Source organism: Equus quagga, chromosome 3 (assembly GCF_021613505.1).
Source record: "Equus quagga isolate Etosha38 chromosome 3, UCLA_HA_Equagga_1.0, whole genome shotgun sequence".
NCBI lineage: Eukaryota > Metazoa > Chordata > Mammalia > Perissodactyla > Equidae > Equus > Equus quagga.
Genome location: NC_060269.1, coordinates 3,191,021 through 3,218,637, shown reverse-complemented (window position 1 = coordinate 3,218,637; position 27,617 = coordinate 3,191,021). Strand labels below are relative to the sequence as shown.

The 27,617-nt window shown below is 45.2% G+C and overlaps 1 protein-coding gene across 2 annotated transcripts in view; it reads left to right on the top strand.

Moving 5' to 3' along the window:
* Nucleotides 1-27,617, top strand: part of PAPSS1 (3'-phosphoadenosine 5'-phosphosulfate synthase 1) — an 89,052-nt gene that overhangs the window by 51,291 nt on the left and 10,144 nt on the right. For both annotated transcript variants that reach the window (XM_046655698.1, XM_046655699.1), the window contains exons 10-11: nucleotides 7,561-7,829; nucleotides 21,434-21,663. In XM_046655698.1, the coding sequence (XP_046511654.1) occupies nucleotides 7,561-7,829; nucleotides 21,434-21,663 (499 nt within the window). The remainder of the gene's footprint in view (nucleotides 1-7,560; nucleotides 7,830-21,433; nucleotides 21,664-27,617) is intronic.

Below are 27,617 nucleotides of genomic sequence, written 5' to 3'. Positions count from 1 at the left end.
CATGTACATGCACCCGTGCACACTCACAGGGATGTGAGCACGCACACACACACGTGTGCACAGACACCCCTGCATGTGGACGTGCACACACCTACGTGTATGTACACGCACATGCGCACATTCACAGGGGTGTGAGCATGCGCACACCCCCCACCACACGCTGAGCACACACACGCATACCTGTGCACACTTAGGCAGAAGACAGAGACTAGATGGGATGGGGAGTGGAAAACAAGCAGCACAGAAGCTGGTTGGCAAAAAACTTTAAATTTAAGATTATTTTTTACTTTAATTTGAAAGCATTTCTAGTCTTGAGAATGAAAAACAATTCGTTGCTGCTCTCCTTTGGGGTGTAAGAGTACCTGTTTATGAAAGATTCTAATAAACATGCTCATATTTACTCAAGAGGCCTATCTCTGTCTTAGTGATTTTTTTTCTCATAAGCAGTTTAAGTAAAAGACAGACTGGTGATGGATGACAGTCGGAGCGAGGGGTCGATCAGACCCTTTCTTACTTCTAGCTCTTCAGAGGACTCCCACAAAACAAAGGTTAAACGTGCGCAGGCACGCACACAGCCGGCCCTGCCTGCACAGCACTGTCGTCAGCGCTCTCTTGTTCATCTGCTGTGTTGATTTAGGGGCAATCAGAAGTGCCTGTTTTAGGCTTCGGGTAGATCGAGTGCCGGTCGTAAAGCTTGGGCAGGGCTGGAAGAGGGACTGCCGGCCCGCTGTGCTAGCACGGCCTGCCAGGGAAGAAGCTGAAGGGAAGGAAGCAGGAAGGTATGGTTCTGGGCTTAGTGGTCAGGATGGGTACTGGGACTCTCACTGGGCTGGGGAGCAAGGCATAGTTCTGGGACCTCGGGGGAAGGGTGACTAGGACTTGGGAGCTCTTGCCTGCTCTTTGCCTGGTTTGTTGCTTGAAAGAGCCCTGCCAGGAGCTGAAGGTGTCCTGGGCACGCGGCTGAGACATCACAGAACGGGGTAAACCCGCATGCTGAGCACTGCGCAAGTGTTGATGGCTTCCATGCCAGGCTGGGCAGCCCACGTCCCATGCGCCTGCAGGGAAGTCATGCTCCCCTGTCCCACCCTCAGGATCTGCTGATGGCTATTGTTTCCTTGTCACAGTCAGCACACGCTCAGAAGAACCTCCTCTGCTTCTTCCCTTCCACCTGCTGGAAGGAAAGGGCTCCGACTGTAGAATCCAGAGGAGGCATGGAACCTGTACTCTGGGCTATTCCTTTACACACGCATGAAGGACAGGAGAAGGAGTGGGTTTGGGGACTAGATCTGCCTTTGGCTTGAGATGTGGCGGTCACAGTGAAGGTGGACGAGATGAGGGGTGTGGGACAGGGATGAGCGATGTCTGTTGAGATGGTTTTAGTGATAAATCTCATTGATGAAGTGGAAGGTCAGGACTCAGGATGCAGCCAACAGAAGCCATCTGTGCGGCCACAGTAATTGAACCCAGGTGAGGGGAATGACAGGTTTCTTGAGTGAGTACATAAAGAGGAATTTCATAGGACCCAGCAATGAACCCGGTTGCTCCGAGAGGACTACAAGATGTCAGAAACAGGTGATTAGCCCAAAATGACCAAGCAGAATATAAAATGTCATGCATACTTGATTACAACTGTAAAACGTGTGCAAAAGGAGAAAAACTAGGACACTGTGCAAAGAACCCTAAAACAACCAAACAGTTATGTTGGGATGGTACAGTTGTGGGTGACTTTTTCCCCAAAATTTTCTTCAGTCGTTCATGGTTTTTGCTTTAAGAAGAATAGTAAAGAGGCAGATGAAATGGAAAAGATTGGTGCCATGGCTGGCAGGCCTTGAGGCTGTGAGTGGTGGGGTAAATGTTTTTGTCGGAGGTGGTAGAGAGGTCAGGACTGTTTAAAACGGGAAAGTGCCTTTTGGATGTGGCAGGAGTGTCATGCTCCCCTTGACAGAGCAGGCAGGGGTTGGCTGAATGCGTGAATCCAGTCTTGTTCTTTCTTCCCTCGCTTTATCCTCCGCACTGTCACCACACTTACCTTCTGGAAACAGAGATCTAATCACGTCCTGCTGGAGTGGAAGGAGTGCATTCCTTTTACCACGCACTTACCCTCTGGGTGGTGAACGTTCTCTCCTCCGCTGGCCAGATTGAAAGCTCCTGGGGCAGGACCGGTGCCCGCTACCTCAGGACGGCATATCTGAGATGGCATTTTCCTCTTGTCCAAACTGGTTTCTCCCCTGCCCCGTCTGCCCTGGCGGCTGTGGAGGCTGCACGGTGGGGAAGAGCAGTCCGCAGACAGGTCTTGTGAAGATGAGATGGAGGCTCATGGTGTCAGCAGTGAGGAAAGCAGGGCTGCGAGGGAGTCCGGGGACAGGGCGCTTCCTGGCCTGGGGGGCCGAGGGCAGGCCGGAGTCTGGGACTCGGAGGTGGGCAGTGGCGCTGTGCTCCCGCAGGGGCTGGAGGGGTCGGAGAAGCGATGGCGACTGCTGGCGGTTGAATTTGAGGTGCTCGGGGAGCACTGCGAGGCCGCTGGAGAGGTGGCCTGGAGCTGAGGGCAGAGTTTGGTCTGAAGAGGCAGATTGGCGAGTCACTAATGTAGAGCCCTGCTCAGCGACCTCAGGCGCCAGGGGGCAGGGGGAGGGGTTTGGGGGGGGTTGCCCTGTCTTCACGGCTGTTCCAGTGTGGCCCCATCCTCCAGTGGGCACATCGTGGTCTGTCAGGTGAGCCTGACCGTATCCTGGGGAGGGACAGGTGAGTGGGGGAGAGAGACGGAGTTTGATTTGTGTGGAGCTGTGGGGACTCTTCCTCAGCAGCAGTCATCCTCCAATTTTGCTGTCTGTCCACCCTGCCCACTTGCTCTCCTCTCCCCACACTAATCCTGCAAGGTCCTGTTAGACGAATTTTCTGTGAAACATTGCTGATTAACTCACAACCCCCGTTTGGTAAGCAGTATCCTCCCTCACTTGGCTTTCAAAGTTCTCCATAATGACCTTGTGCCATAATGGTCATGTCCGTTGTGACAGAATGGATGACTGTGTTCCTTAGCATGTCTCTGCTTTTCTCCTTCCACAGTTCTGCTCACACTGGGTGGCTTGGTGGCAGTGCTGTTGTTACGGTTATCAGCCACCTCTCATTTGTCTTTCAGAGGCTGGTAAGCCTGCAGGCCAAATTTGATCTACTGCCGGTTTTTATAAATCAAGTGTTATTGGAAAACAGCCGCACTCACTCGTTTACGCGTTGTCTGGGGCTGTGTTGCGCCGCTGTAGCAGGGTTGGGTGGTGGCAACAGAGACCCCACGGCCTGCAAAGCCTGAAATACTCACTCTGCTCTTTATGGAAAAAGTTTGCTTTTATGCCTGGTGTCAGCAACTTCACAGTGTACTTTCTAGAAGTCAGGATTATAGAATTCCTGGTTTTTTCCCAAGAAGCAGTGGGACAAAGGGTCAGAAAGAAATGGAAATAATAAATGTTAAATTTCAGTCATTTTGTAGATCGCCTCCCATTTTCAAACAGTTTAAACTGTGATCTTAGGTAAAGCAGTCTTAAACTAAGCCAGAAGGAATTATAAGCAAAAAGGCAAATGTTTTACACTGATGATGGTGTGACAGTGGGAACATCACTGTCCTGTAGAAGATGGGGATAGGAATGTGAGACATTAATAACAGTTGCTGTGAGTGTCAGTGGCCCCAGGTCGATAGTGGCCCATTATTCTTCTTCCATACTTGATGGAAAATTGATGGAGGAAAATGTAGCAATGATGCATATTGGGTTTGTTACTTGGGACAATGTCCTGGGAATGTACACTCTAATAGATCAGATACTCCTGTTACATTGTTCATCCACGTAAGCTCCCTAGTGGAGAAACCAGATGGTATGGACAAAAATACAGCCTGGACCCAGACATTTGTGTGATTCATTGATAAATAGTTGCAAGAGATTGAGAAGACTGGAAGTTCAGGAAAGATCTGATAATTGGCAAGGAAAAATGGGCAGGCACATAAAGCAATCATTGGGTTTCTTAGCGGAACTGATAGAAAGGAAATAATTCTACCTGGAAGAAAATTTGGCAGTGAAATCCTTTATGTGCTGCTAACGTGAACTGTTAATGTCGTCCACCTTAACTTCGTCTGTTAAATGTCCAGCGTGGAGCTTGATTAATTCCTTTTGGAAAGAAGCCTAGGTAGATAAATTATTAGAATCTGTGAAATAGGTTTGTTTGAGACAGAATGTATTTTTATGTTTCCTTTTGCACGTCCTGTCATATACGTAATCTTGCTAAATGGCGGTTTTACAGAATCAGATTTGGCCTCATTGAGGTCTAGGCGTGCAGTCGTCCTGCATCTGAGATGTGTTCCCCAGGGGTCCCGTTCGGAGATTGGTGCCTGTTCCCGGCTTAAGGAGCACGAAGGCGGTGTGTCTCGGCTCAGAGCTAAGGCACCCTCACCTCGGAAACACTCACTGGGAGTGTCAGTTCACAGTGAAGTGGACCTCGAGCCACCAGTAGAACAGTGGGTTCAATTCCTGCCAGGAAGTTTTAGATGTGGTGTTTTGTTTTGTTTTTTAAAAATTTTTTTCTTTGTGATTCATAATAGTTTACATCCTTGTGAAGTTTCAGTTGTACATTATTTCTTGTCTGTCACCACATGAGTGCTCCCCTTCACCCTGTGTGCCCACCCTCCACTCCTCTTCCTGTGGTAACCACTGAACTGTTTTCTTTGTCCATGTGTTTGTTTGTATTCCGCGTGTAAGTGAAATCATATGGCGTTTGTCTTTCTCAGTCTGGCTTATTTCACTTAGCATAATACCCTCCAGGTCCATCCATGTGGTTGCAAATGGGATGATTTTGTCTTTTTTATGGCTGAGTAGTATTCCATTGTATCTATGTACCACTAGATGTGATCTCTTCTTTTAAAGATTGAATTATCTTAAGGAGCTTAGATTTATTGAGAGACTGCAGTGTGCATCTCACCATGCCAGCTACTTTATGTTATTTTCTGGTAACAATAACCTTGGTATCATCCCCACTTCAAAGATGTAGAAAGTGAAATTCAGTCCTGAAAGTCTTTATTCTGAAGCAAATCTCACACTCCGTGTCATTTTACCTAAATATTTCAGTACCTGTCACTTAAAGGTGAGGACTTTGAAAGCACAATCATGATACCATTATTGCACCCGCGTAATAATAATACTTTTTTCATATCATCAAATATCCAGTCAGTGTTCGAATTTCTAATAAGTTCTTGGTAATCACATTTCTTTTTTTACAGTTTGGTTTATTTGAATCAGAATAAGATCTACACATTGTAATTGGTTCATGTCTCGTCATAATTTTTTACTGTTTAAAAAATTTTTAATTTTGAAATAATTTGAAATTTACAGAAAAATTACAAGAATAGTACCAAGAACTCCGTATATTCTTCACCCAGATTCCACAGTTACTTTATTTGCTTTTTTGCCATCACTCTATTTGAAAGTTGCAGACATGCTGCCTCATTGTCCCTTAGTATTTACACGTGTTTTTCCTAGCAATAGGGCCATCTCCCTCCTCTCCGCAGCACGCGCGTCACACTCAGGACAGCACGCTGACGTAGTACGGTAATCCATTCTCCACTCACATCATGCCATTGTCCCAATCGAGTCCGTGTAGCAGAACCGGCAACAATAAAGTCTTCTCTGCCGCCTTTCCTTTCTGGTTCAGGAGCTCAGCCCTGCCTCTTTAGTCTCCTTCAAGCTGGAACGGTCACCTCGTCCTTATTGTGTCTTTTACAGCGTTGACCTTTTTGAAGAGCACCTGTCATTTGCTGTTGAATGTTTGGGTTTATCTGCTCCTTCCTGATGATGAGATTCAGGTTACAGGTTTTTGTCAGGAATACCGTAGGAAGCAGTGCTGTGTTCTCAGGCTATCATATTGGGTGGTTCACAATTTTGATTCATCCTGTTACAGGGGAAGTTAATTTTTCTTTTAAAATTAACTTTTATCACTTAAGATTGTGCTTGCAAGGTTTTTCTGCTGTAAGTTAATAAGTTATTTTGTACTTACTAGTTCACAAGTATTTTGGGGACAAGATTTGGAGACTCCATCAGTATCCCATTGTCTCCTGCCAGTTCCAGCTACAAATACTGCCAGATGGTGATTTTCTGATTCCATTGTTCCTTCTGCATTTGTTAGGTAGAGGTTCCACTTCTCCCCCGTTGGTCCATTCATTTATTTTATTCTTTATGGACTCGAGGATTCCTGTTTTACTCAGCAGGTTACAATCCATTGTTGTTATTATTTATTTGATGGTTAGCTTGCCCTGGGTTGGCCACTGGGGCCCTGTCAGATTAGTGCTCTATCCTTTTGGCGTGTCCCCGTGATTCTTTGAGCACTTCCTGTCTTCATGACATGTGTTCGAGCTCGTGTTGTACTTTCCTTGCTCTGGCAACCCTAGAATCAACCGTTTTGCCAAGAACCCTGGTTTATTTAAGTGGGAGTTGTATTTACAACGCAAAAGGTGGGCTTCATTTGTGCACCTTACCACTGGGTGGTTGCTGCTTGTAGGACCTTTCAGTGGACAGAGCTAAGAAATGTCCCTGTGCACATATATACATATACGCACAGACGTTTATATCTGTTCCTGTATCTGCCTGTCTCTACAGCTGAAAACCATGCTTAGTAACACTAATCAATACCACATGGTCTGTTCTAGCCTCTCTCCTTTCTGTGTTTATGCCTGCTTTCTCCTGTGGTGAGAATCCTGGCTCCCATTATCCTCAATATGTTTCCTTATTTGCTCTACCCCCTGACATGTAAGCAGTCTCCCGAATGGCTGTCTTGGCCCTGGTGCTGCAGGCTTCTGCTGGGCCAAAGTCCTTTCTCCTCCTGGGCTGCAAGCCTGGAGTCTGCCTTCTCAGAAAAGTCTCCTGATAACCAGCCCCACATAGGAATGAAGCCAGGGTTGTCAGCAGGCAATACGGAGTTAACCAGTTTAACTAATCTAGCATTTGAGTAATAGCATGCCCTTTTAAGGGATATTGTTGTTGCTAAGCTGTAATCCAAAATCCAGACCTGGCCTCACAGAACTATGTAGGGTCCAGTCAGGCAAAGTAATTAGTGTAAATAAGCATCCTTGGATAGTAAGTACTTTTCTTAAACTACAAATTTCTCTGCATTTCTGTCTGCCTTTAATACAGGAGTGTCTTAGGTTCTTATGGAAGGATTCACCTGATGGGTAATTAAGACGTAGACCAAGAGTTTACGTCCACTGTAAGCAGTTGAACAGAGCATTAGGACCAGGAAGTCTGGTTGTTATTCTCAAGTTTCCTATGAATGCAGAAAGTGATTGTTAGGGATCCATCACTGTTATGTTATGCATCCTCAGACTTGTGAGGTTTGTGAAGTAACCATCACTGTGAGTCCTCTTGCCTTGGAGTAAGTGGTCAAACCAGTGCACATTTTCCACCAGTTTCTGATTCTGAGCACGCATGTTTGCTTAATCCTAAGCATCAAGCTTCAAGAATAATTGCTTATCCTTTGAAAGGTAATCTATTAAAAATGTACTGTTCTTAACTCTGGAAATTCTCTTTTCAGATGCTGTCTTTGCATTTCAGTTACGCAACCCGGTGCACAATGGGCATGCTCTGTTAATGCAGGATACCCATCAGCAGCTTCTGGAGAGGGGCTACCGGCGCCCTGTCCTCCTCCTTCACCCTCTTGGTGGCTGGACAAAGGATGACGACGTTCCTTTAATGTGGCGTATGAAGCAGCACGCAGCAGTGCTGGACGAGGGAGTCCTGAACCCTGCGACGACAGTGGTGGCCATCTTCCCATCTCCCATGATGTATGCTGGACCGACTGAGGTAGACTGCTCTTAAGATTTTCACTGCGTCCGCGTGGAAGCCACTCTTCCTCACACAGACCTATCCGTGGGTTTTTCTCTGATCTGCGGGTCTGTTCTCGACGTTCGGTGCGCCTGGAGTACTCTGCTGCTCTGTCAGGGGTATCCTCTAAGGCAGCCCCAGGAGGCAGCCCTCTGGGAACGGGAGGCAGGGAGAGGCTCTGCTGCTTGGGGTCCCAGCTGCGAAGGAGGGAAGGGTCCCTGCACACGGGGCTGCCCTGGGGGAGGTGTGGCCCAGCCTCCTCTGGAACTGCTCTGACAACACCCATCTTACCCTCTGACGGAGTCCTGGGTCACTCTTCCCAGGGGACAGATTTGGTTTGATTTTTACTTCTTCTGAATTTTGGAAGGGCCAAAGGTATTTCAGTGAGAAGAAACGCATGGTATCTGAAAAAGTTCGGAAGACATTGCTCCTCCGTTCTTTGTCAAGGACTGGAGTGTGATAGAGTCTAGAAAGAAAACTGCTTCTTGATACTGGGTGGGAGAGGGTTCTGGAGTCCTACTTAGTGGTCAAAAGGATGTTTTGAGATCTTCTTATAAACATATCTTTTTATAGAGCAGAGGACTTAATTAGGTATTTGCTTCAAGGCAGAGTAGGCTTTCAAAAAATATTTGTTGAATGAATACGTCAATGAATCACCTAAAACACTGTGTGGGAAATTCCTCTGCAGCTTATTGTTGAGGGTTCAAGATAAAGAATGGAATGCACATTATTACTGCAGTCTTTTCATCCCCACCTTGAAGGGTGACGAATTTACTTAGATTTATCTGGGAGGCAGACCCCGTTAGAAAAGATTAAATAATTTAGTTGTGTATACTCTGTGAGGTCTTCATTCAAAAAATATTCAAAAGGAAACCCAAGCCTGTTTGGCTGGCCTTTGGAGTCAGACCTAAAAATTTTTATTGGAGCTTGCTTGTGGGGTTGTACACTGTGTTACCTCTTTGTCCAAGAAAAACAGACAAACAAAAACCTACAGTAACAGCTAAAAGATTAAAATGTATTTGACTCCTCTCTTGGATCCAGCCTAAATAATGCGCTGGAACTTCTGCCTCAGGTAAAACTCCTCGTATTCTCCCTTCTTTGTTAGTATAAAATGTTCATAATAATTGAGTGGTGACAGCCCTTTAAGTTTCCAAGAGACCACCGTGACCTTCAGTTCTTGTATCTCAAAGAACTAAATTGTTTTGGAGATAAGTAACAGTTCTGTTCCAGCAGTTCCCGACTTCTCTGATGGTACTGTCTTCATTTCATCATCATCATCATCACTTTAAGGGACTCTTTTGGTCTGGAGTTCTCCAGAGTTATAGGATGAATGGTTTCCAGTGTGGGATGGCCCAGGTGAGTTTGGGGTCAGGAGTGAGTTCATGATCAGAAGCCTCATTAAGAGCCTGCGAGGAAAGTGAAGGAGTTTACCTTCCCTGTTGAGGGCATAGTCTGTCGTCCTCGTGTTTCTTATTCCCTATCTAAAAGAGGAAGAGATACAACATTTTATTAACTAAATAAACTAAAAACTGCTTTTAAGAAGGTGGGAATGAGGGGATAGATAAATAACAAAAACAGCCAACTATCAGAAAAGAGAAAGCCCTTTCTTGGGAGAACACCACAAAGAGTTAAATACGCTGTTTTGTCTGCATTAGAAAGACTTTAAGTCTTCTGATTTCAGAGCCAGGTGTGTTTCTTAAGGAAGAGTCAAAGGTGAAGGTACCCGCAGGTACCTCTGGGTTGCTTGCATTTTGGGGTACCATAGGGGCTTCCTCCTTGCAAGGCGAGGTGTGCCGGCCGCAGCAGGCCCCTCCCTGGCCTGAGGTTCTGCTCCCGTTGCTACCACAAGCGCATGGTCTGCGAAACACAGTAGGAGACTGCTGTCTGAGGCCTGCGCGGCTCTGGGCCTGGTTTGCCGTCGGCTGGTTTGGGGTCTCCGACTTCTGGGATGTGTTTAAGTGCACAGTAAATGGTTATTCAGAGGGTGCGCGAGGAGGTGGGACTAGATGTTCTTTAAGGTTCTGTCCCATTCTCATCATTTTCTGATTTGTCTTATTTTCTTTTAACTTCATATTCAAGTGAAGTATACATAGGAAAAGGTGCACATTTCATAGGTGGGCAGGTAAATGAATTTTGGATGATACATCCAGCATCTAGATTTTTAAAAAGACTGTTACCAGCACCTCAGAAGCTCTCCTTCCTGCCCTGCTGTGCATCACCTGTGCCCTCCGCCGCAGCCGCCGTTACTGTCCTCACTTCTCACGTTGCGGCTCCACTTTGCTTGTGTTGAGGTTCCGATGCTCTGGGAGGCAGACTGTGAGAGCCAGAGTAGCGCTCAGGAAGTTTCTTAGGGATTGCTCTTGGGATCAGCGCTTGTGGAAGAGAAGAGAGAGAGGGAGGAGGGCTGGGCAGGGCGAGAGGGTGAGCTGTGATTCAGTCTTCGTGGAGCCTCAGTTGACCCCATGTGAAGTTCTGGAAAGGCCCCTCGGAGATGCTCCAAGTTGCACAAGAATCTGCGTTTGTGCCCCGTGTTGGCCAGGGATTGGCGCCCACGGAAGGGGACATATGTGCCTTTGGGCGCTGCTGCTCTTTTCCACGGAGGCAGTTTCTAAAGAGGGCCGACAGCTGCTGGGTGTGTGCTGGCTGCACTCCTAGAAGCTGGGGCGTAGTCCTTCCCGAGGGGGACCTGGGCGTTGCATCCAGCATCCAGCCCAGCCTGTGCTGAGGCATCTCACAGCTGAGATCTTACAGTAGCTGCTCCTTTGTGTCTGACTTCTTTCACTTCACGTTATGTTTCTGAACTCACCCTTGTTGTGTGCGGTTAGTTGTAAGCTGGTCATTCTCGGTCCTGTGGAGTGTCCCCTTGTGTGACTACCCCCAGTACTGTGGTTGGGCCTTTGAGCTCTTTCCAGTTTCCTGCTGTTGAGAACAGCGCTGGTATGAAGACTTCTGTGCGTGCCTTTGAGTGGACATTTCTGCTGCTTTTAAACCAGGGACTAGCACTCCTGGGTCGTGGCGAGTGTGCGTTTGGCTTTTGGAGAGGCTGTCACTCAGTCTCCCAGTCTCCCAGGGTGGTTGAACCATTTTACACTCCCACAGCAGTGAGTTTCCTCACCTATCCTTATTCTCTTTTAGCCGTTTTGGTTCTTTAGCCTCGACTGTGTAAGCGTTTTGTGATACGTTTACTATTTCTTAAGCAACCTCAGAAATGTTTTATTGAACTAGTTTCACTGAAGAGGAGATGGAGAAGTGGTCCATGAGCTGTTCTTATTTACAGTGGTAGAGAAATAGAGGGCAGTAATAGCCCATTGTTATTGAGCTCTTACTGTATTTGCCAGGCAGTATTCCAAGAGTGTTACACGTATTAGCTAAATTAATGCTCAGAACAACACTGTGAGGGTAGGTACAATTAGTCTCAATTTACAGATGAGGAAACTGAGGTAGAGAGGTTAAAAAACTTGTTCAAGGTCACATAGTAGCCTATAGTCAGTCTTGCTCCAGAGCCATGTACCAAAACTTCCACAGGATGTTTTTTATCTTATTAATATTAAAATATTTTTAAAAAACATGTGGCCACATGTTTTTTGAAAACAGCCTGGAAACAAACTCTGAAAGTATCCTGTAGGAGTTCTGAAATAGTGAGGATGGCCCTGGCTGACGTTCATGAGAAGTGGTAGCTCTCAGACTTAGTTTTTCGTTGTCATAGCCTAGAGTTGTGGTTGTCCTATTCTTTGTATCGTCTGTACTCTTATTATACCTGCGTCATGGCATTAGCAGTGTCTCCCTGTGTTTCTGTGTTGTGAGGAGTGAATGGGATGATGTAAATAAGGAAACACATTGCCTCGCTCCTGACAGTACGTGGTGATTAATATCAGCTGCCTTAAAAACAGTACCGGCTGCTTTGCTGCAAGTTCTTGATATCCCTGGGGTTCTGTCTCCGCATTGAGGGAGCTGCCTGCACCTCAAGGTTGCTTATCAGTCTATGAAGTCCTGTGGCAGAGAGCCTGGGACGCCCTACTCCCAGCAGACTTCGTGTCGGAGCATGCATCCTCTGATTGGGATTGTCCTTTGTTGTTTGGTCATCTCTAAAGCTAGTATAAAGGATATGAAGGTAAATAATTTAAAAAAACAACAAAGATAACCACTTTTTAAGTGCCTGCGTATGGGTGTGTCCCACACTGAACAGGTCTCCTGTGTATGTTGTGTAACCTTGTCCCCACAGCTTGGTGAGGTAGGTTGATTCCTGTAGGTAAAAACTGCATTTTACAGATGCGGTTACTGAAGCTCAGAGAGGCCAGGTAACTTACTGTGGTCTGTCAGAGAAAACCGGAGCTGCACAGTAGTTCGAGTAGGAAAAACAGATTTTGGTACAGGAGCTGTTGCAATAGAGGAAAGAGACCTCAGGACAGAACTGGGCTCAGTTCTGAATACGGCTTGGGCAAGTGGGGATGTACAGTGGAGCAGAGCGGGGGTGTCAGTGGATGGAAAATTACTAAGAGGAAACATCGGAAATAACAGGCAAGGGACGATTCTGAATCTAGCAGGATTCTTGTGAAAGCAGCCCAGCCTGATCCAACAGCACTTAGTGGATGGTGAGAATGAATTTGACGGATAATGGAGGATGGGGGGTTCTCGTGAAACTGACTTGGCAAGATTTTTCTACAGCTGGCTGGGACAGGCCCTCCAAGGATGGACACTGAAGGCTGAGGCCTGGAGGGCTGAGAGGAGCCTGACCAGGGCTCGATCCAGGATAGTCTTTGTCAGAGCTTCCAGCCAGCAAGACCAGAGCTGGGATTGTCTGAGGCACGGCCTGCCTGTTCCTTTCACCAGGGCCCCGTGCTGCCTGGCAGCCTCCAAGGAGCCTGTGCCTTGGCGGCGGGTGGGAGGGCGAAGAGGTTCGGTGCCGACACAGCTCCCAGGTCTTCCAGGAGGGCTGAAGGCCCCTGCGGTTGTGTCTACCTGTGCATCTGTGTCAGGAGTGTCAGTTACGAACTAAGAGGTGTGATTCTGGTCAGGAAGCACTGGATCTGGGGCCTGAGCAAAAGGCAGTTTTTAACTTCTGAACTTTATAGCACAAACTTCAGAAACTCCAGTAAACGTGTTCATATGTTAAACCGTGACATGTTTCCCTGGTTATGACCTTGCAGGATTGAAGCTGTGAGGTCGCTGGCTCGTGAAAACTGTCCATTTCTTTCTCCAGTGCCTCACTTGTGTGTTTGACTTATTTGGCTTATTCACAGCCTTGAGCGAATAATTTTTTTGTAATAAAAAAACGCTCATTTTTGTAGCTTTTCCAGTGACATCAGGAAAAAGTCTGCCAGTAATGCTTATTTGCCAACTAGTAATAATAAAATAAAAGCGATGACTCCCTTTAATCATTTTCTGTAGGTCATTTAGGAGGCTTTGGTACCAGCTTTGTTTCTCTGACTGGCATGCTCCTCAGAACAGCGAGCAGCTCTGGAGCCGTTGGTCCCTGCTTTTCCAGTCCGTAAAGATTTAATGGCTTGACTCCCAAATTCCATTTTAGGAATTGGGGGTGTGTGTGGGTGGGGGCAGCATGTGGAGGGAGAGTTGCTTTTCTAATGCTAAATAGGTCTTACATATGTACGTTTTTATCTTTCTGAGGTATTGACTGACTGTAGGAAATGTTTTGTTCCGTCTCACAAAATACTGAATCCTTTTTTGTAAAAAGGACAAATAACACTTTCTAAGACCTGTTGTGTGAAAGTGCGGAAAATAAGATGTGTTTTGGAATGTGGGTATGTACAACCAACAGCTCCATCCTGGGTTGAAGACGTTGGCATGAGAATTACCAGTGGAATTTTGGAGAGAGCACGTTGTTGGAGGTGGGGCTTTTTCTCTGCCGTGGAAGTTATCCATGCTGTGGTAAGTGGGTCCTGTGTTAAGTGCGCAGATGCCCGTGAACAGGGACGGTAGGACCATATTGCGACCCAGATGTCAGCATGTTATTTAATAGTCCATGCTTTACAGCACGACCTGGAGCGGCAAATGACATGTCTGTTAGGATGGAAACCTGGCCCTCCCTGAGAGCTCTTCCAGGAGTTCTGACAACCTAAGGGGACGTTGCATCCTGAGCTCTGAGCCCCCTCACAGGAGCCATAGACTCCCCAGTTTTAAGTATAACCTTTGACCCTTTTGGGCCCTTGATAATGTCGTCTTCTGCTCATTTATTGTCTTCATGTTTCTGGAGTGAGGCGACACAGGCTCACTGTCCCTTGTCCAAAGTCTGGGGTCTCCTGCTGGGTCTGGGACACAGAGCACGTTAATGTTTCTGTAGCAGAGTGAATCATTTTTCACCCCAAGAGGATCAGTAAAGCCCACAAATGACTTTATGTCAGTTTTGATCAGATTTTGCTACTAAATTAGCTGAAAACCTAGGTTTTTGGATTTCAGATGGATGTGTCAGCTTATCTTACTGTGGCAATCGTTTCACAAAATATACATGTATCAAATCATCACATTGTACACCTTAAACTTACATAATGTTGTATGTCAATTATATCTCAATAAAGCTGGAAAAAAGTGGATTTCAGAATTTTGGACAAGCAGTTGTGGGTCTGTACCACAGAAACATTTCAAATCTATTGATTTGTTTTAAAAGTAATTTTGAGGATCTGTATAGTCTGATACTTTATAATACTTATAGCTTATATGTCTTGAGAATTGAAATTACTAATTTAATTCAGAGACATTAGATTTTATAGGTGTTGTAGGTTGTTTTTCATGGGAGGAAAAAAGGCCTTTTTTTCTCCTGATTTTGCTGTAGTTTTTCAGCTCAGAATCTGTTGTTGTTTCTTACTGAAGCCTCAAGTTCCAATATTGTCTGTTAGCCTGATTTTCCAGTGATTTAGGTTATCTGTGCCGTTTCTTCCCTAAATAGAGTACTAACCTGTGTTTTTCTCCTGCACTGACGCCCTGTCTCACAGTGGTGCTGGGCGCAGGGTAAACGGCTCAGTGCAATAGGGCTGTGTGGACTTGGCTGTTGGAGACACCCGGGAATTACACTGATCTCTCAGTTGTTTATTTTGCAGCCTTGGACATGTTACTGAAATTCCCCAAGTCTCAGTTTTCTTATTGGTTAAACGGGAATAGTAACTATCTTATCGATTTGCTGCAAACATTAAATGAGAGAATGTTTATAAAACGTTGTATACAGTGACTAGCATTTAGGAAGGACTCAGCAATTGGTTCCTGTTTTTATCTTCTCCTACCCAGTAAAGGACTTCGTGAAATGTTTTCCAATATCTCTCCCACGATTGCCTTCCTTAAAGTAATAGTCACTGAGAACGCAGAGAGGCAGAAGAAAATCAGGCCCCTCTGACTTTTATCAGAAAGAAATGTGGGGCCCCTTGGGCTTGGGAAGTGGAAGCAGGAGGGAGAGGTGGCCATGTCAGGTCTGCCGTCTGGTCTGCCCCCTGACACGCCCACTCTGCGGGCTGGGCTCAGCCAGGGCAAGGTAATTGACAAGGAGAAAGTTAGTTTGGTTGCTGATGATTCTGAACAATACCTCTTTTAACATTTGCGTCCTGCCTGGTGGAGAGTGGCTGCAGCCAGGATGAGAGTGGGATGAAGATGATGTTGGAAGATGACATTCCAGCCCAGCTGGAGCCAAGAGACCTTGTTAACAGCCCAGGCTTTCGACCAAGACCCCAGAAAAGCATGCCTTAGAAGTAGAGACCACACCCCAGAGAGTGTATCCATCTGGGCCTAATCAGGAGGTGGAAACCACACAGAATGTGGAAAGGGCGAGTTTGAAGAATGATTAACTTTAGTATGGAAGTGACTGTACAAATGCAAAGTGAACTCTAAAGCTAGGGCTGAGGGAGGTGACTAAAGGACAGACTTGGAAAAGGGGTTCCCTCCCCAAGGCTGGGCTTCAGACTTCATTGAAAAAGGTCTAGTTTCATTCCAGTGGATGGTGGAGAAGTTCACTGGTTTGCAGGGACCACAACTGGCTCACAGACGCCAGGGAGGAAACGACCCTCTGGGCACAGGCTAGCTCAAGCTGATAGGCTGGAGCACACAGTGGGTCAGGGCACTGGGACCCCGCTTGCTGCCAGAGCAGTGCGTGGTGTGTGATACCCATGTTGATGCGGATGCAGTAGACAACGCTCTGGGGCAGAGGTGATCCAGGCTGCTGGTGGATAAGCAGAGGAGTCAGGGAGCTGCTGCTGGTAGCGGGGCGTGGAGCGCACCCGTGTCTGCATTAGGAGGGCTACAGTGAGGTCGTCGCTGGCTCAAGCCAGGGCTGTGAGGCTGCTGGAGGATCGTGCACTTGGGCCAGAGTGCCACCAAACGTCCCATACACAGGCACCACTGACACCCCTTCCTGCTACAGTGTCCCTCGAATGCCCTCTACTGATAAAACTTAACACTGGGCTTACTGTAAGAGAGAAATGCTTAAAGCGTCCTGCCCGTTATCTCAGAGCAAGTGCTGAGGGTGAATTTGGAGGTGAGAGGCACTAGATTGATAATTGGCACAAGAAGCTAGGCTGAACCTGCCCACCAAGGGTTAAAACCAAACCTCAGAAAGATAAGGAGCAGTGCCAGTCAATTGCCTGCCTGCCAGAATCAGCTCTTAACATTCTAAGGGAAAATAACACAATTCAGATTCCTTAAAACAAATCATCCACAAGTCCAACACATACAATAAGAAATTATTGAAAGTATGAAAAAGCAGGAAAGTGTGATTTATAATCTGAATAAAAACTGTCACTAGAAACATACCTTGAGATAATGCTGGTTGGAATTAGCAAATAAGAGCATGAAAGCTTCTTAAAGGAAAATATGGTCTTATAGATGAGGAATCTCAGAAAAAGGGGAACTATAAAAAAAAAGAATCCAGTGGAAATTCAAGGACTAAAAAAGTATGGTATCTGAAATGAAAACATTTATCGGATGGACTTGAAAGCGGACTTAGAGTTGGCAGAAGAAAAGGTCAGTGAGCTGAAACTTGGATCAATAGAAATTATTGGAAAAAAAGGAAAATAGATGGGGAAAAGTGAGCATAGCCTCAGTGGTTTGTGGATGGTACCATGGCATCTAGCATATGTGTAATTGGAGTTCTGAAAGGAGGGGAGAGAGAATGTGACAGAAAAAGATTTTGAAAAAAGGATGGTTGAAAGTTTTCCGAAATTGGTGGAAAATGTCAACTTACAAATTCAAGAAGCCCAGTGAATCTTAGAATAAACCCAAAGAAAACCACTCTTAGGCACACGGTAGTGAATCTGCTAAAAACTAATGATAGAAAGAGGAACCTTAGAAGCAGAGCACTGGGGAGGGAGAGTGGAGGAGGGAGGTAAGAGGAGTGATGGCTGACTTCTCAGGAGCAGGACGAATGGCACCAATAGGGTCACACCTTTAAGAGGGAAAAAAAGGTAGAAATAAGCCTGTTAATCTGGAATTCTATATTCAAGCAAAAATAAAGGTGAAGTGAAGACTTTTTCAGTTAAATGAGAGGTGAGAATTTTATCAGGGAGGAAAAGTTTTTAAGAAAACTTACAGCAGACTTCCCCAGAGGTACCATTATTTGCTCGTGCTGTGTGGCCATGTGGCTATGTGGCCATAAGGCAAGGACCTGGCATTTTCATCCTTTAGAGTGAGGTTTCTCTTGTCAAGGAATAAGGAAATGAGGGCAAGGAGAAATCAGTTGTTGTGTAGGCAACCAGCAGTGTTTGCCATGTATGAATTAAATTACTTTTTTTTCCCCTTTGCTGAGGAAAATTAGCCCTGAGCTAACATCTGTTGCCAGTCTTCCTCCCCCCCCCTGTTTTTTTCACTTGAGGAAGATTGGCCCTGAGCAAACATCTGTGCTAGTCTTCCTCCACTTTATAATTGAGTCACCGCCACAGCATGGCTGACAAGTAGTGTAGGTCCATGCCCAGGATCTGAACCCGAGAACCTGGGCAGCCGAAGCAGAGCGCACTGAACCTAACCACTGTGCCACAGGGCCAGCCCCCTAAATTACTTCTGTAATCAGAAAAAAGTCGCAAAGGTGTGTGTTATTTGGTACATAGGTGCAAGTAAAGCAGAAAATAAGTCGTTCGTTGTTAGGTTGGCCATTTATGGATTCCTAGAAGGCTTTGTGGAAAACCTTTAGGCGTTGTCTTGTATTCCTTCTTCAGGATGCGCTCAGGATTCCAGACATTGTGCCAGCTACCAAGCATAAAAAGATAAATAATATATCTTGACCTCATTCTGCTGGAGAAAGAAACAGGCACTTCTTCCTGGTTTTGGCACCCCTCTTCTAGGCATCATGCCATCTTTCTCACACAGTGAGTGAATTATCTTTAGAAACACCAGTTAGGCAGCAGTTTTTTCAACTGGGATTGTCAGGGAGCATTTCACAGAATGGTAGCAACAGCGGCAGTGTTGTGGCTGTCCTCCATTGACGGCCAGGCGCTGTCCCGAGTGCGTTCACATGTGGTCAGTCTTATGTGTTAAGCATCATTCTCCTTTTTGTAAATTAGAAAACTGAAGCTTATATTAGGAAATTGCCTACAGGCATTCAGTCAGCAAGGGGTAAAGCCAGGATTCCAGTCTTGGACAGCCTGCCTCCACGGACTGTGTTCTTAACCCGATTCCATGATGGCTGTGGGCTGACTCGCATCCTCCTGATTAAATCATGTGGCCTTTTCGGCAGGTTGTAAGTTGACTCACACCAGGCATTCTGGGAAGAGTTACGTGTGAGGTGCTTGTTTACGTCTGATACAATTTTAAAAGCATTCCTGTAGGGAAGCCATTCAAATTGCCTGCAGGAGCATGTTGACCCCCCATGTTTGGTGCATTCACATTTAATTTACTCATATAGCCTCTAGAAGAAGTCCAAGAGGCAATTTGATCAAGGCAAAATTAGAACTGGCCACTGCCCCCAGTATGCTTTGTGAGCCTATAAGGCACCAGTTTTTCTGGACTTCAGTTTCCTCTCTTGTTTAAGCGGGTGGAGGGGGTGGGACTGAGTGATCTGAGCTTCCTTGTGTGTTAAAATGAAGCCCTACATTCCCACTTTATTGACTCTTTGCTACTTGAATGATTTAAGCTGCTAGACATATTTAGTGAGCGAAGTAAGTTCACCTAAATTCAGAGAACTTAGATGGACTTTTTAATTTAAGTCTGTGTAAGCAGCAGCTAATTTTGCATGAGGCAGAAAAGAGTTTTCATTTGAGTGGAGTTGCAAAGTGGTTAATTGATGATAAAATCCTGGCTGACCCCTTGCTGAAAATTCTGAGTCTGGACTAGCAAAACTCTTCTGTGCATCTGCTGTGAAGGAGGCAGAGGGGAATGAGCAGAATTTTCCTGAAGACCTGAATCTGAGAGTGGGCAGAGGACGAGGTGGCGTCTGTGGAGAACAGAGGTTTTGTTCATACAGAAGTGTTGCAGCTCAGTGCATGCAGTGAATGTCGCAGTAGAAACGAGGTGGTTGTAGGACTGTCGGTTTTCTCTGTCGAGCTGGCAAATGGGGAAAGAGAACTAGGCTCGCACTCGGGAAGCTTGTTAATGGTCCATGTTTGGAAGTGGGACACGTCGCCTTGGGTCTCATTCCTTTGACCAGAGCTCAGCTTCATGGCCACACTGCAAGGGAGGCTGGGAATTGTAGTAAACTCTGTGCTCAGGAAGAAGCATCGTACAAGGTACACAGAAACACAGGTAGATGGAAAACTAAGGGAGTGCAAGGAAGTCAAGGCAGTTATTAACTCTAGGAAAAACAAACAGTAGGACAAGGAAGGATATAAAATAAAGATAATAATGGCTAACATACTGTGTGTTTACTCTGTGCCAGGTACCGTTCTAAGGTCTCATGTTTCATATATTAATTTTCTTAAGAATTTTATGAGGTAAGTACCATTGTAATTCCCATTTTACAGATCAGTGTTAATTTCACCAAAAATGTTGATATCACTGTATTTATTGGATAAATGGGATAGGGAATGAGGAGAGCAGAGTAAGAGCCAAACATCATCTTTTATAGTAGAAAATATAAATAAGGTGGAAATAATGTCTATATTATAAAATATCTAAGATTAAACAGCCAAGTCACAGCAGTATATGCGTGCTGTTTGGAAATGAGGTAAATACCAGTAGAAACAACTAAAAAAACTGAAACTCCTCAGGGTGACCAGTTTGAGTGTGGGGGAGGGGACTGCCCTCATGCTGTTGCACTTTCTAAACTCTGTTGATAAAAATATACGTACCTGGTGTAAGGGACTGTCGACAGAGAGAATGCACACGATGTGCAGTGGTCGTCATCTGTCCTTTATGTTCATGTTGAACAGCGATGGTTTTGTAAAGCACTCAATAATGGAGACTGAACTGAGAGGCGGCTGAGGCCAGGTGGCTAGATCTGGGTTTGCTCCTGACTGTTGGCCAAGTCACTTAACCTTTGGGGGTTCACTTCCTTCAAATTTTAATGAGAATGATCTCTTAGAGTCATTTTAACTTTTAAAGTTCCACAATTCTAGGTGTTAGACTAATTTTAGTTTTAAACGATAAATCTTGATGTGAAAATAGAGGCTTCAAAGCCGGTGTTGCATGCAGCATGCCTGTTTAGTCAACAACGACACTCTATTTTATTCTTACCTTGTATCTTGGGTAGTAGTCACTTAGCTACATGATTTTCTCAGAACCAGCTTATGTAAGTATTCATAGACTTTAAATCATTTTCACCCAGTAGTTTTTTTTAAACTATTGAAGTATGACAGAAAATTGCGTAAGTCATAAGTGTACAGCTCAATGAACTTTTACAGTGAGAGCACGTTCATTCCCAGCATCCAGATCCTGGATCAAGGAACAGAACATTTCCAGGCACTCCTAGAACAAACATCAAAGTGGGTTAGGTACAAGCTCATATTTCCAAAGTTGGTCAGAGGATACAAACTTTCAGTTATAAGATGAAAAGTTCTGAGGACCTAAAGTGCAGTGTGATGACTCCAGTTTGTGATACTGTATTATCTATTTGAAATTTACTGAGAGTGGATCCTCAGTGTTCTCACCCCTCCCCCCGACACAAAGGCAGCTGTGAGAGGTACTGGATCTATTCATTAACTTGATTCTCATATTTCACAATGTTTACATGTATCAAATCATGTTGGATGCTTTACCTATATACAATTTTGTCAATTATACTTGGTAAAGCTGCAAAAAAAAAAGAAAAAAGAAGAGAAACAGAAGATTACCATCATCCCAGAAGCCCCTTACAGTTGCTTCTCTCAAAGAGTCAACCGCTAGCTTGACTTTTAACCTTGTAGATTATATTTTGAACTATGTATAAATGACGTCTAGTAGTTGTGTAAAATCATACGTGTGGACACATGTATATTTACATATCTCTTATAAGTAAGAAATACATATAAATACATGCACATATGTATACATTTATATTTTTAGGGCGTGGGAGAGGTTGCAAATTTTGTTTCTGGCTTCCCAAGATGCTAACATTTAAATTTGTTGAGATTTCCTACTGATAGATACTGATTGTGTAAGATGTGCATTTATTATCCACTTACTACTTCTGAGTGCGAGTCATGAAAGCATGGTGTTATCTAATCTGAAAACCTTTCTTCTAGGTCCAGTGGCATTGCAGAGCACGGATGGTTGCCGGAGCCAATTTTTACATTGTTGGACGAGACCCTGCTGGCCTGCCTCATCCGGAAACAGGGAAGGACCTCTACGAGCCGACTCATGGCGCCAAAGTGCTGACCATGGCCCCTGGCCTGATCACTTTGGAGATAGTCCCCTTTCGCGTGGCAGCTTACAACAAGAAGAAGAAGCAGATGGACTACTACGACTCTGAACAGTAAGTTGCTCGTTCTCTGCGTGAATCTGAGAGACACCTTGTGCTCCGAGCTGCTCTGGGGCCTTTGACATCTCGTCTCATCTTTACAACAACTTTGCTGATGACAGGCTTTGCTGTACCCATTTCAGAGAGAAGAAAACCAAGGAAACTAATTTCTCAATATTCCCGAAGTTAGACATAGAAATAAAAATGAGCTGGTTTCATGGTTCGCGATTTCAGTTCTGTTGTGAAGTATTTAAGGGCAGTGTTGACGTTTCTGTGTCTGCATGTCTGTTGCATCTTGCTGAGCATGCAGAGGTGGTCCAGGGACTCGGTGATGGTTACTCGGGCAAGCCCAGGGCATCTGTGTAGTGAGAGAGAGTTTAACTGGGGTTTGTGCAGTCACTGTGTGACAGCCCTGTGCCCTTCGCTTTATAGGTATTAAATCAGTTACTCCCCACAGCAGTCCTGTGAGGAAGGTGCTGTATTATCCCCATTTTGTAGATGAGCAGTAAGCTGGGGCTAACAAAGGTTAGATAACGGTGTAAGGTTGCAAGGCCAGTAAATGGCAGCTCAGTAGCTGAGCCTGAGCACCCTGGCTCCAGAGCCTGTGCCCTTGACCTCTAAGAGTGCACCTTTCTCCCAAGCTCTTGGGAGGAACCAAAGCTAACAATCTTTCAGTACAGCTCGTTGGTAGTACTGAGCGTGCGTCCGTCTCCCTTCGACTGACAGCGTGTATTTATTTCTGTGGATAATGGCACTGGGCAGTGCACTCTGTAAGTTTGGAGAGCCAGTTGGGGGTTCTGGCCTCATCCTTGCTGTGTGACTTGAGAGTCATGTGTCGTCTCTGGCCTTGTTTGCTCATCTCTAGAACGATGGCAGTGGATGAGGTGATGACCTTCTTCTTAAACTCTGGTTCTTTCCACCGTGTGTGGCACCCGGTTGTGTTTATGTCTCAGGAGGTGCTTGACATTTTGTTGGTTGATGTTTATTTAACACACTTGCTGTTTCAGTTCAGATTATAATGCACGTTCGGCAGGTAGAGCAGGTAATTATTATTTATGTTTTGTCAGTGTCGCCTCTCCTGACAGGTGCCAGTCACCTTTCTTCTGAGAAGCCACATCCTTTTTTCCATGGTACTTTTTGCAGTTGACTCGGTGTTAGGAATAATGCTCGCCCTGGTTCTGTGACCTCATTTGGTGTGGCCCATTTTGTGATGGAGGGACAAGAAAGAAAACGAAACCTTTTGAAAGTTAAAACATTCTCATTTCTAAAAGAGAAGTAAAGTTTGGTGTCATTTAATTGTTTTGAGATAAACCACAGGCCGTCTGGTTACAGAAATACCAGTGTTAACAGTAGAGTTTGAGAGGTTTGTTGGCTTCTCATTTAATGGCATAAATAATTCTGGAGAAAATGTGCAATTTTAGATGATAGCAGGCTTTTCTGAGTGATGAACTGTAGCTAAAATACAGGAAAATCTTATGCGAGTGAATGAGCAGAAGAGGCGTGTATAATTGGTGCGGCGAGTAAGGATCCTTCCCTGTGGCCTGGGCGTGGGGTCAGGACAGCAGCTGTTCCAGACTAAGATCTGAATGTGGCCCAGAGTCCGGAATACTTCGGGACCACAACACAAGAATTTGCAACAAACCAGAACGTTTTTACCCTCGTACAAATCAGAGTTTGCCAACACCTAGAAATAGTTCTGAATCATAGGTTTCTTTGTTTTTTTGGCCTAAAAATATGTATGTATGTGTATGTGTGTATGCTTGTCTACACACTACAGTTCACCGTCTGAAACCAGTGCAGCCTTGAAAGTGGTGTGCTGAGAGTTGTAAGTGGGCTCTCCCGAGGCCTGCCTTAGAAGCTTGAATAGGAGAATCTGAGGAAAAGTAAAATAAATCATAGTGAACTTTGAACCACATTACTACAAAAGGTGGTTGAAGCCTGAAAACATAAGTTAACTGTTGGGGAAAGTCAGAAAGTTTCAGCTGCAGTCCTGTCCTTCGTGGTTAGAATTAGCGGAGGGCCACCGTCAGAGACTGGGGCTTCCTCAGGCTGCGCAGGCGGCCCACGGGGCGTCTTGTCAAAGCTCCGCAGCTGAGAGCATGGAGGAGGCCACTTTGCCTTCCTGCACATCTGCTGAACGTGCAGCATCCGAGAGGGAATGCCGGGTGGCCACCCGCTGCCTCACCCAGCGTGCAGTCTGACTGTGTGATGTGAACGTGACGTTGTGAACACAGTCTTGTTCACAAAGTGATGGTTACTCGGTCATAGAGGGGAGAGAGAACTGTCCTGCTGGTGGCCAGATATTAAAACTTAGGTGAGTGTCCATTTTGATGAGTTAAGGAAACCTAAAGAATCAAGTGTTTTTATCCTCCTTGTGCTGACACGTTTCGTTTCTGCAGTCTCCCTGCCCCGTCAGCTGGCTTAATCCCACCAGGACCCTGGGCCCATCTGTGTGTGGCTGACTGGCGTGCTGGGGAGCCCTGATAACTCTCGTGCTTTGTTAGGTCTGTGCAGTGTTGCTGTAAGTCACTCTTTTAATCATTCAAAAGCTAAATAATTACATCAGTTCTCATAAGATTTTCCAGTGATGAATTCTATATTAGTTGCATGAGTGGCTTATTTTCTTGGAATTTTTTTTTAGTTACCAAATCTTAATAAATTGTCACTTGGGAATCTTTAAAACTGCCTAGTTTCCCAACTTTTTATATTTGTGTTCAGATATAATTAAGTTGATGGGAATATGTTGGAAAGTGATTAAAATTTTGTGGAAAGGCAATGGTCTTTGATGTAGTGAGAAAACAGAGTTATTAATTATGCACATATGAGGTTGTCCTACGGTTGATTAATGGGTGTTGTTCAATGCCAGCTTTTATGTAATTAATGATTTTGTAGCTTTTGATTTAATACCCATGTAAGACAAGGCTTAGGGAGAAACAAACTTCATGAGGATGTCAGGCGAGCTAGTATTGATAGGAATTGTGATAAAAGTCATCTGTTTACACTTAGGAAGTTAAGTAGGTTCATATTAGCTCTAACAGTGACTCCAGGAAATTTAGTTTTCGGGCTCCAAGATTAAAGCGCATTCTTTCAGATATTACAAACAAAACTTTTACAGATAATTCAGTTATCTTATTTGTAATATTTTCTCCTTCATGCAGTAAATCTTTGTATTTGGGTAGATAAATGCAAAACTATGGTTCGGATTATTGAAATAGCGACTTAGCAAAGAGAGAGAGTGCACACAGTGAGATGCTATGTGCAGGTGGGTGACAAAGGGACAGGTGGGTGTAAGTGCTTGCTGTCTGCTTATTTCTGTATTATCCATAGAGTATTTCTTTCGTTTTTTAATGCTGGAGTTACCTTATATCGTGTACTAATAGTGTCATTTTTTTCAGCATTCTAGTTGTAGGCATCTTCAAGGCTGTTCCATTTGGTCTTCTCTTCCTTTATACCCTTTCCAGAGGAAAGCGCATCTGTTCTGGTGGTTTTTCTGTGGGGACTCTTGAACTGTACCTCAGTGTTTCCACGTTGCTGGTTGTGTTAGCTCTCTACTGCTGCCTGACACGTTCCCACAAACTGAGTGGCTTCACACAGTACTCCCTTACTACCTCCCGGTTCTCTAGCTCACAAGTTGGAGTGGGCCAGACTGGATTCTCCGGCCAGGCTGGGCTGTTATCTGAGGGCTCCGCAAAGAATCCATGATGACCCTTGTGGTTGGCAGAGCTCACTTCCTCATGGTTGTAGGACTGAGGTCCCCATCTTCTCACTGGCTGTCGGCTGTGGGTTGCTGTCTGCTCCCAGAAGCCACTTTTAGGTTCTTCCTCGTGGGCCCCTCCATCTCAGCAGCAGAACCTCCCTCATGGCGAGTCCTTCTCCTGCTTCACATCTGACTTCCCTTTCTGCTGCCAGCAGAGAAAATTCTTTGCTTTTAAAAGGGCTTGAGTGTTAGGTTAGACCCGCTCAGATGATTTCACTATTTTAGGTCAGTTGACCAGTAACTAATCGCATCTGCAACCTCCCTTTGCCGTAGGAGGACACATCGTGGCAGTAGCACCGTGGGGCAGAGGCCATGAGGGCCATCTCAGAATTCTGTCCCCACACTAACGGGCATTTCTACTTAGATTCCTTGATACCACTTAAAATGCCCAGAACCGACTTTACCTTTCTCTTCTCCAAAGCCTAAATTTCCCTAGTTACTGTTCTTCCCATTGTATAGAATCTTGAAGTCCTTCATTTTTTCACTTTACTCTTCACATCCGAGTCTTGTCATGTTGATGATTGAAATAGTTCTCGTGTGAATTCTTTTCTTTCCCTTTCTTACTGCATAATCTTTGTAATACATGTTTCTGTTCGAGATTCCATTAATTCAGAAAATGCTTTGTTTTGTTAATTTTGATGTTTCTTCTGAAAACTTATAGAAGTCTAACTGTAATTTCATGAATTTACCACTGAGTCTCATGTTTGTAGATTTTGCACATATTTTATTTGCAGAGTTACTGCATGACTGTTAATAGATAAGATCTAGTTTAAAATCTGTTGTATTGTCTGTTTTACTGTACATTTGAATCATAATTAGGGATGTACTAGTATGTATATTTTTGAAAATCAAATTATACATGGTACTTTCTATATACTGTATCTTGTATTAAGGTCAACATGTTATATTGAAATTAGTACAAAACTTTCTGACTTTGCTGTGCTTTATTCATTTATTATCGATTTGTTGAGTCTTTACTATGGACATGCCATTGCTAGGTGTGGGCGCTATAGTTGGAAACGAGCAGATCTTGTCCTTGGCCTCATGGGACTTACATTCTAGAGAAGATAGACAGTAACCCACTCACACACAGTTAAGTGCTTTGCAGAAAACTTTTGGGAAGCTCTGCTAGCACTAGTCTGACCAAGCCTCAGTTATCAGGGATGGGTTCTGGAGCAAGTACCATTTGGGCTGGGCTCCAAAAGATGAGTAGGCATTCCCTTGATAAAGAAGGAGATAATAGCATTCTGGACAATGGGATAAGCATGTACAAAGGTCCTGAGGTGAGGAGAATCAAAGAGGCTTGAGTAATTGGGTTAGACCCACTCAGATAATTTCACTATTTTAGGTCAGTTGATTGGGAAAGAAGGCCAAGGTCGGGTAGAACAGAGAGTAAAAGGAGGTTGATGAGACTGACAGGGAACAGTTCTCTGAAAGGTAGGAACTGGAATAGATTTTTCAAAAGATACTGTTACAGTGTGCATTACCTACTAGAAAGTTCAAGTTTGGGGTAAGTAGGCAAGTTAGATTATACAAATTGTTTCTGCCAAGAAATTAACTGAAAATGCTGGATAGGACACATTTTTGTGAAAGTATTGTGGCTCTGACTAGATGACGGTGGCTGTGAGTGACGGCTGGAACTTCAGGTAAGCTGAGTGTCAAAGCTGCCTTGGTCCTGATGGGCCCAGCAGACTTGAGTATGGCTTTCCATGGTCCTGACTCGGGTGGGGTCCAGCAGGAGACGCCCATTCAGCCAGACTCTCTCCTGCCTGCAGTGCAAGGGGACCTGAAGGGAACCCCAGCCCTTCCCCACCAGGAGGCAGTGAGCCGAGCCCTGGGCTTCAGGTTCACATCTCAGAACTCTGCTCAGATGGGCCACTCACGTTACCTGTGTGCTAACAAAACAGAGCAACCAACCAAAAAGGCCTCAAGCTGTGACGTGGGTCTCAGGCGGTTCCTGGCCAGGCCTGCCTCTGAGTATGCGCAGAAGCCGACTCTCCCTGGAGCACTGCACCTTTGTCCTCGCCTCAGCTTAGTCCCGCGAGTGGTTGGACAAGCCTGATGAGCACTCTCGGTCGGAAGTGATAAAGAATACGAGCAAACAGAGCCCCAAAGCGAGAAAAATGGAAGCTCCGGTCAGCAGAAGCACACCCGCAGAGACTTCCCGCACTGGAGTTACCACACGTAGTTACAGAGTGACTGTGCTTGCAGC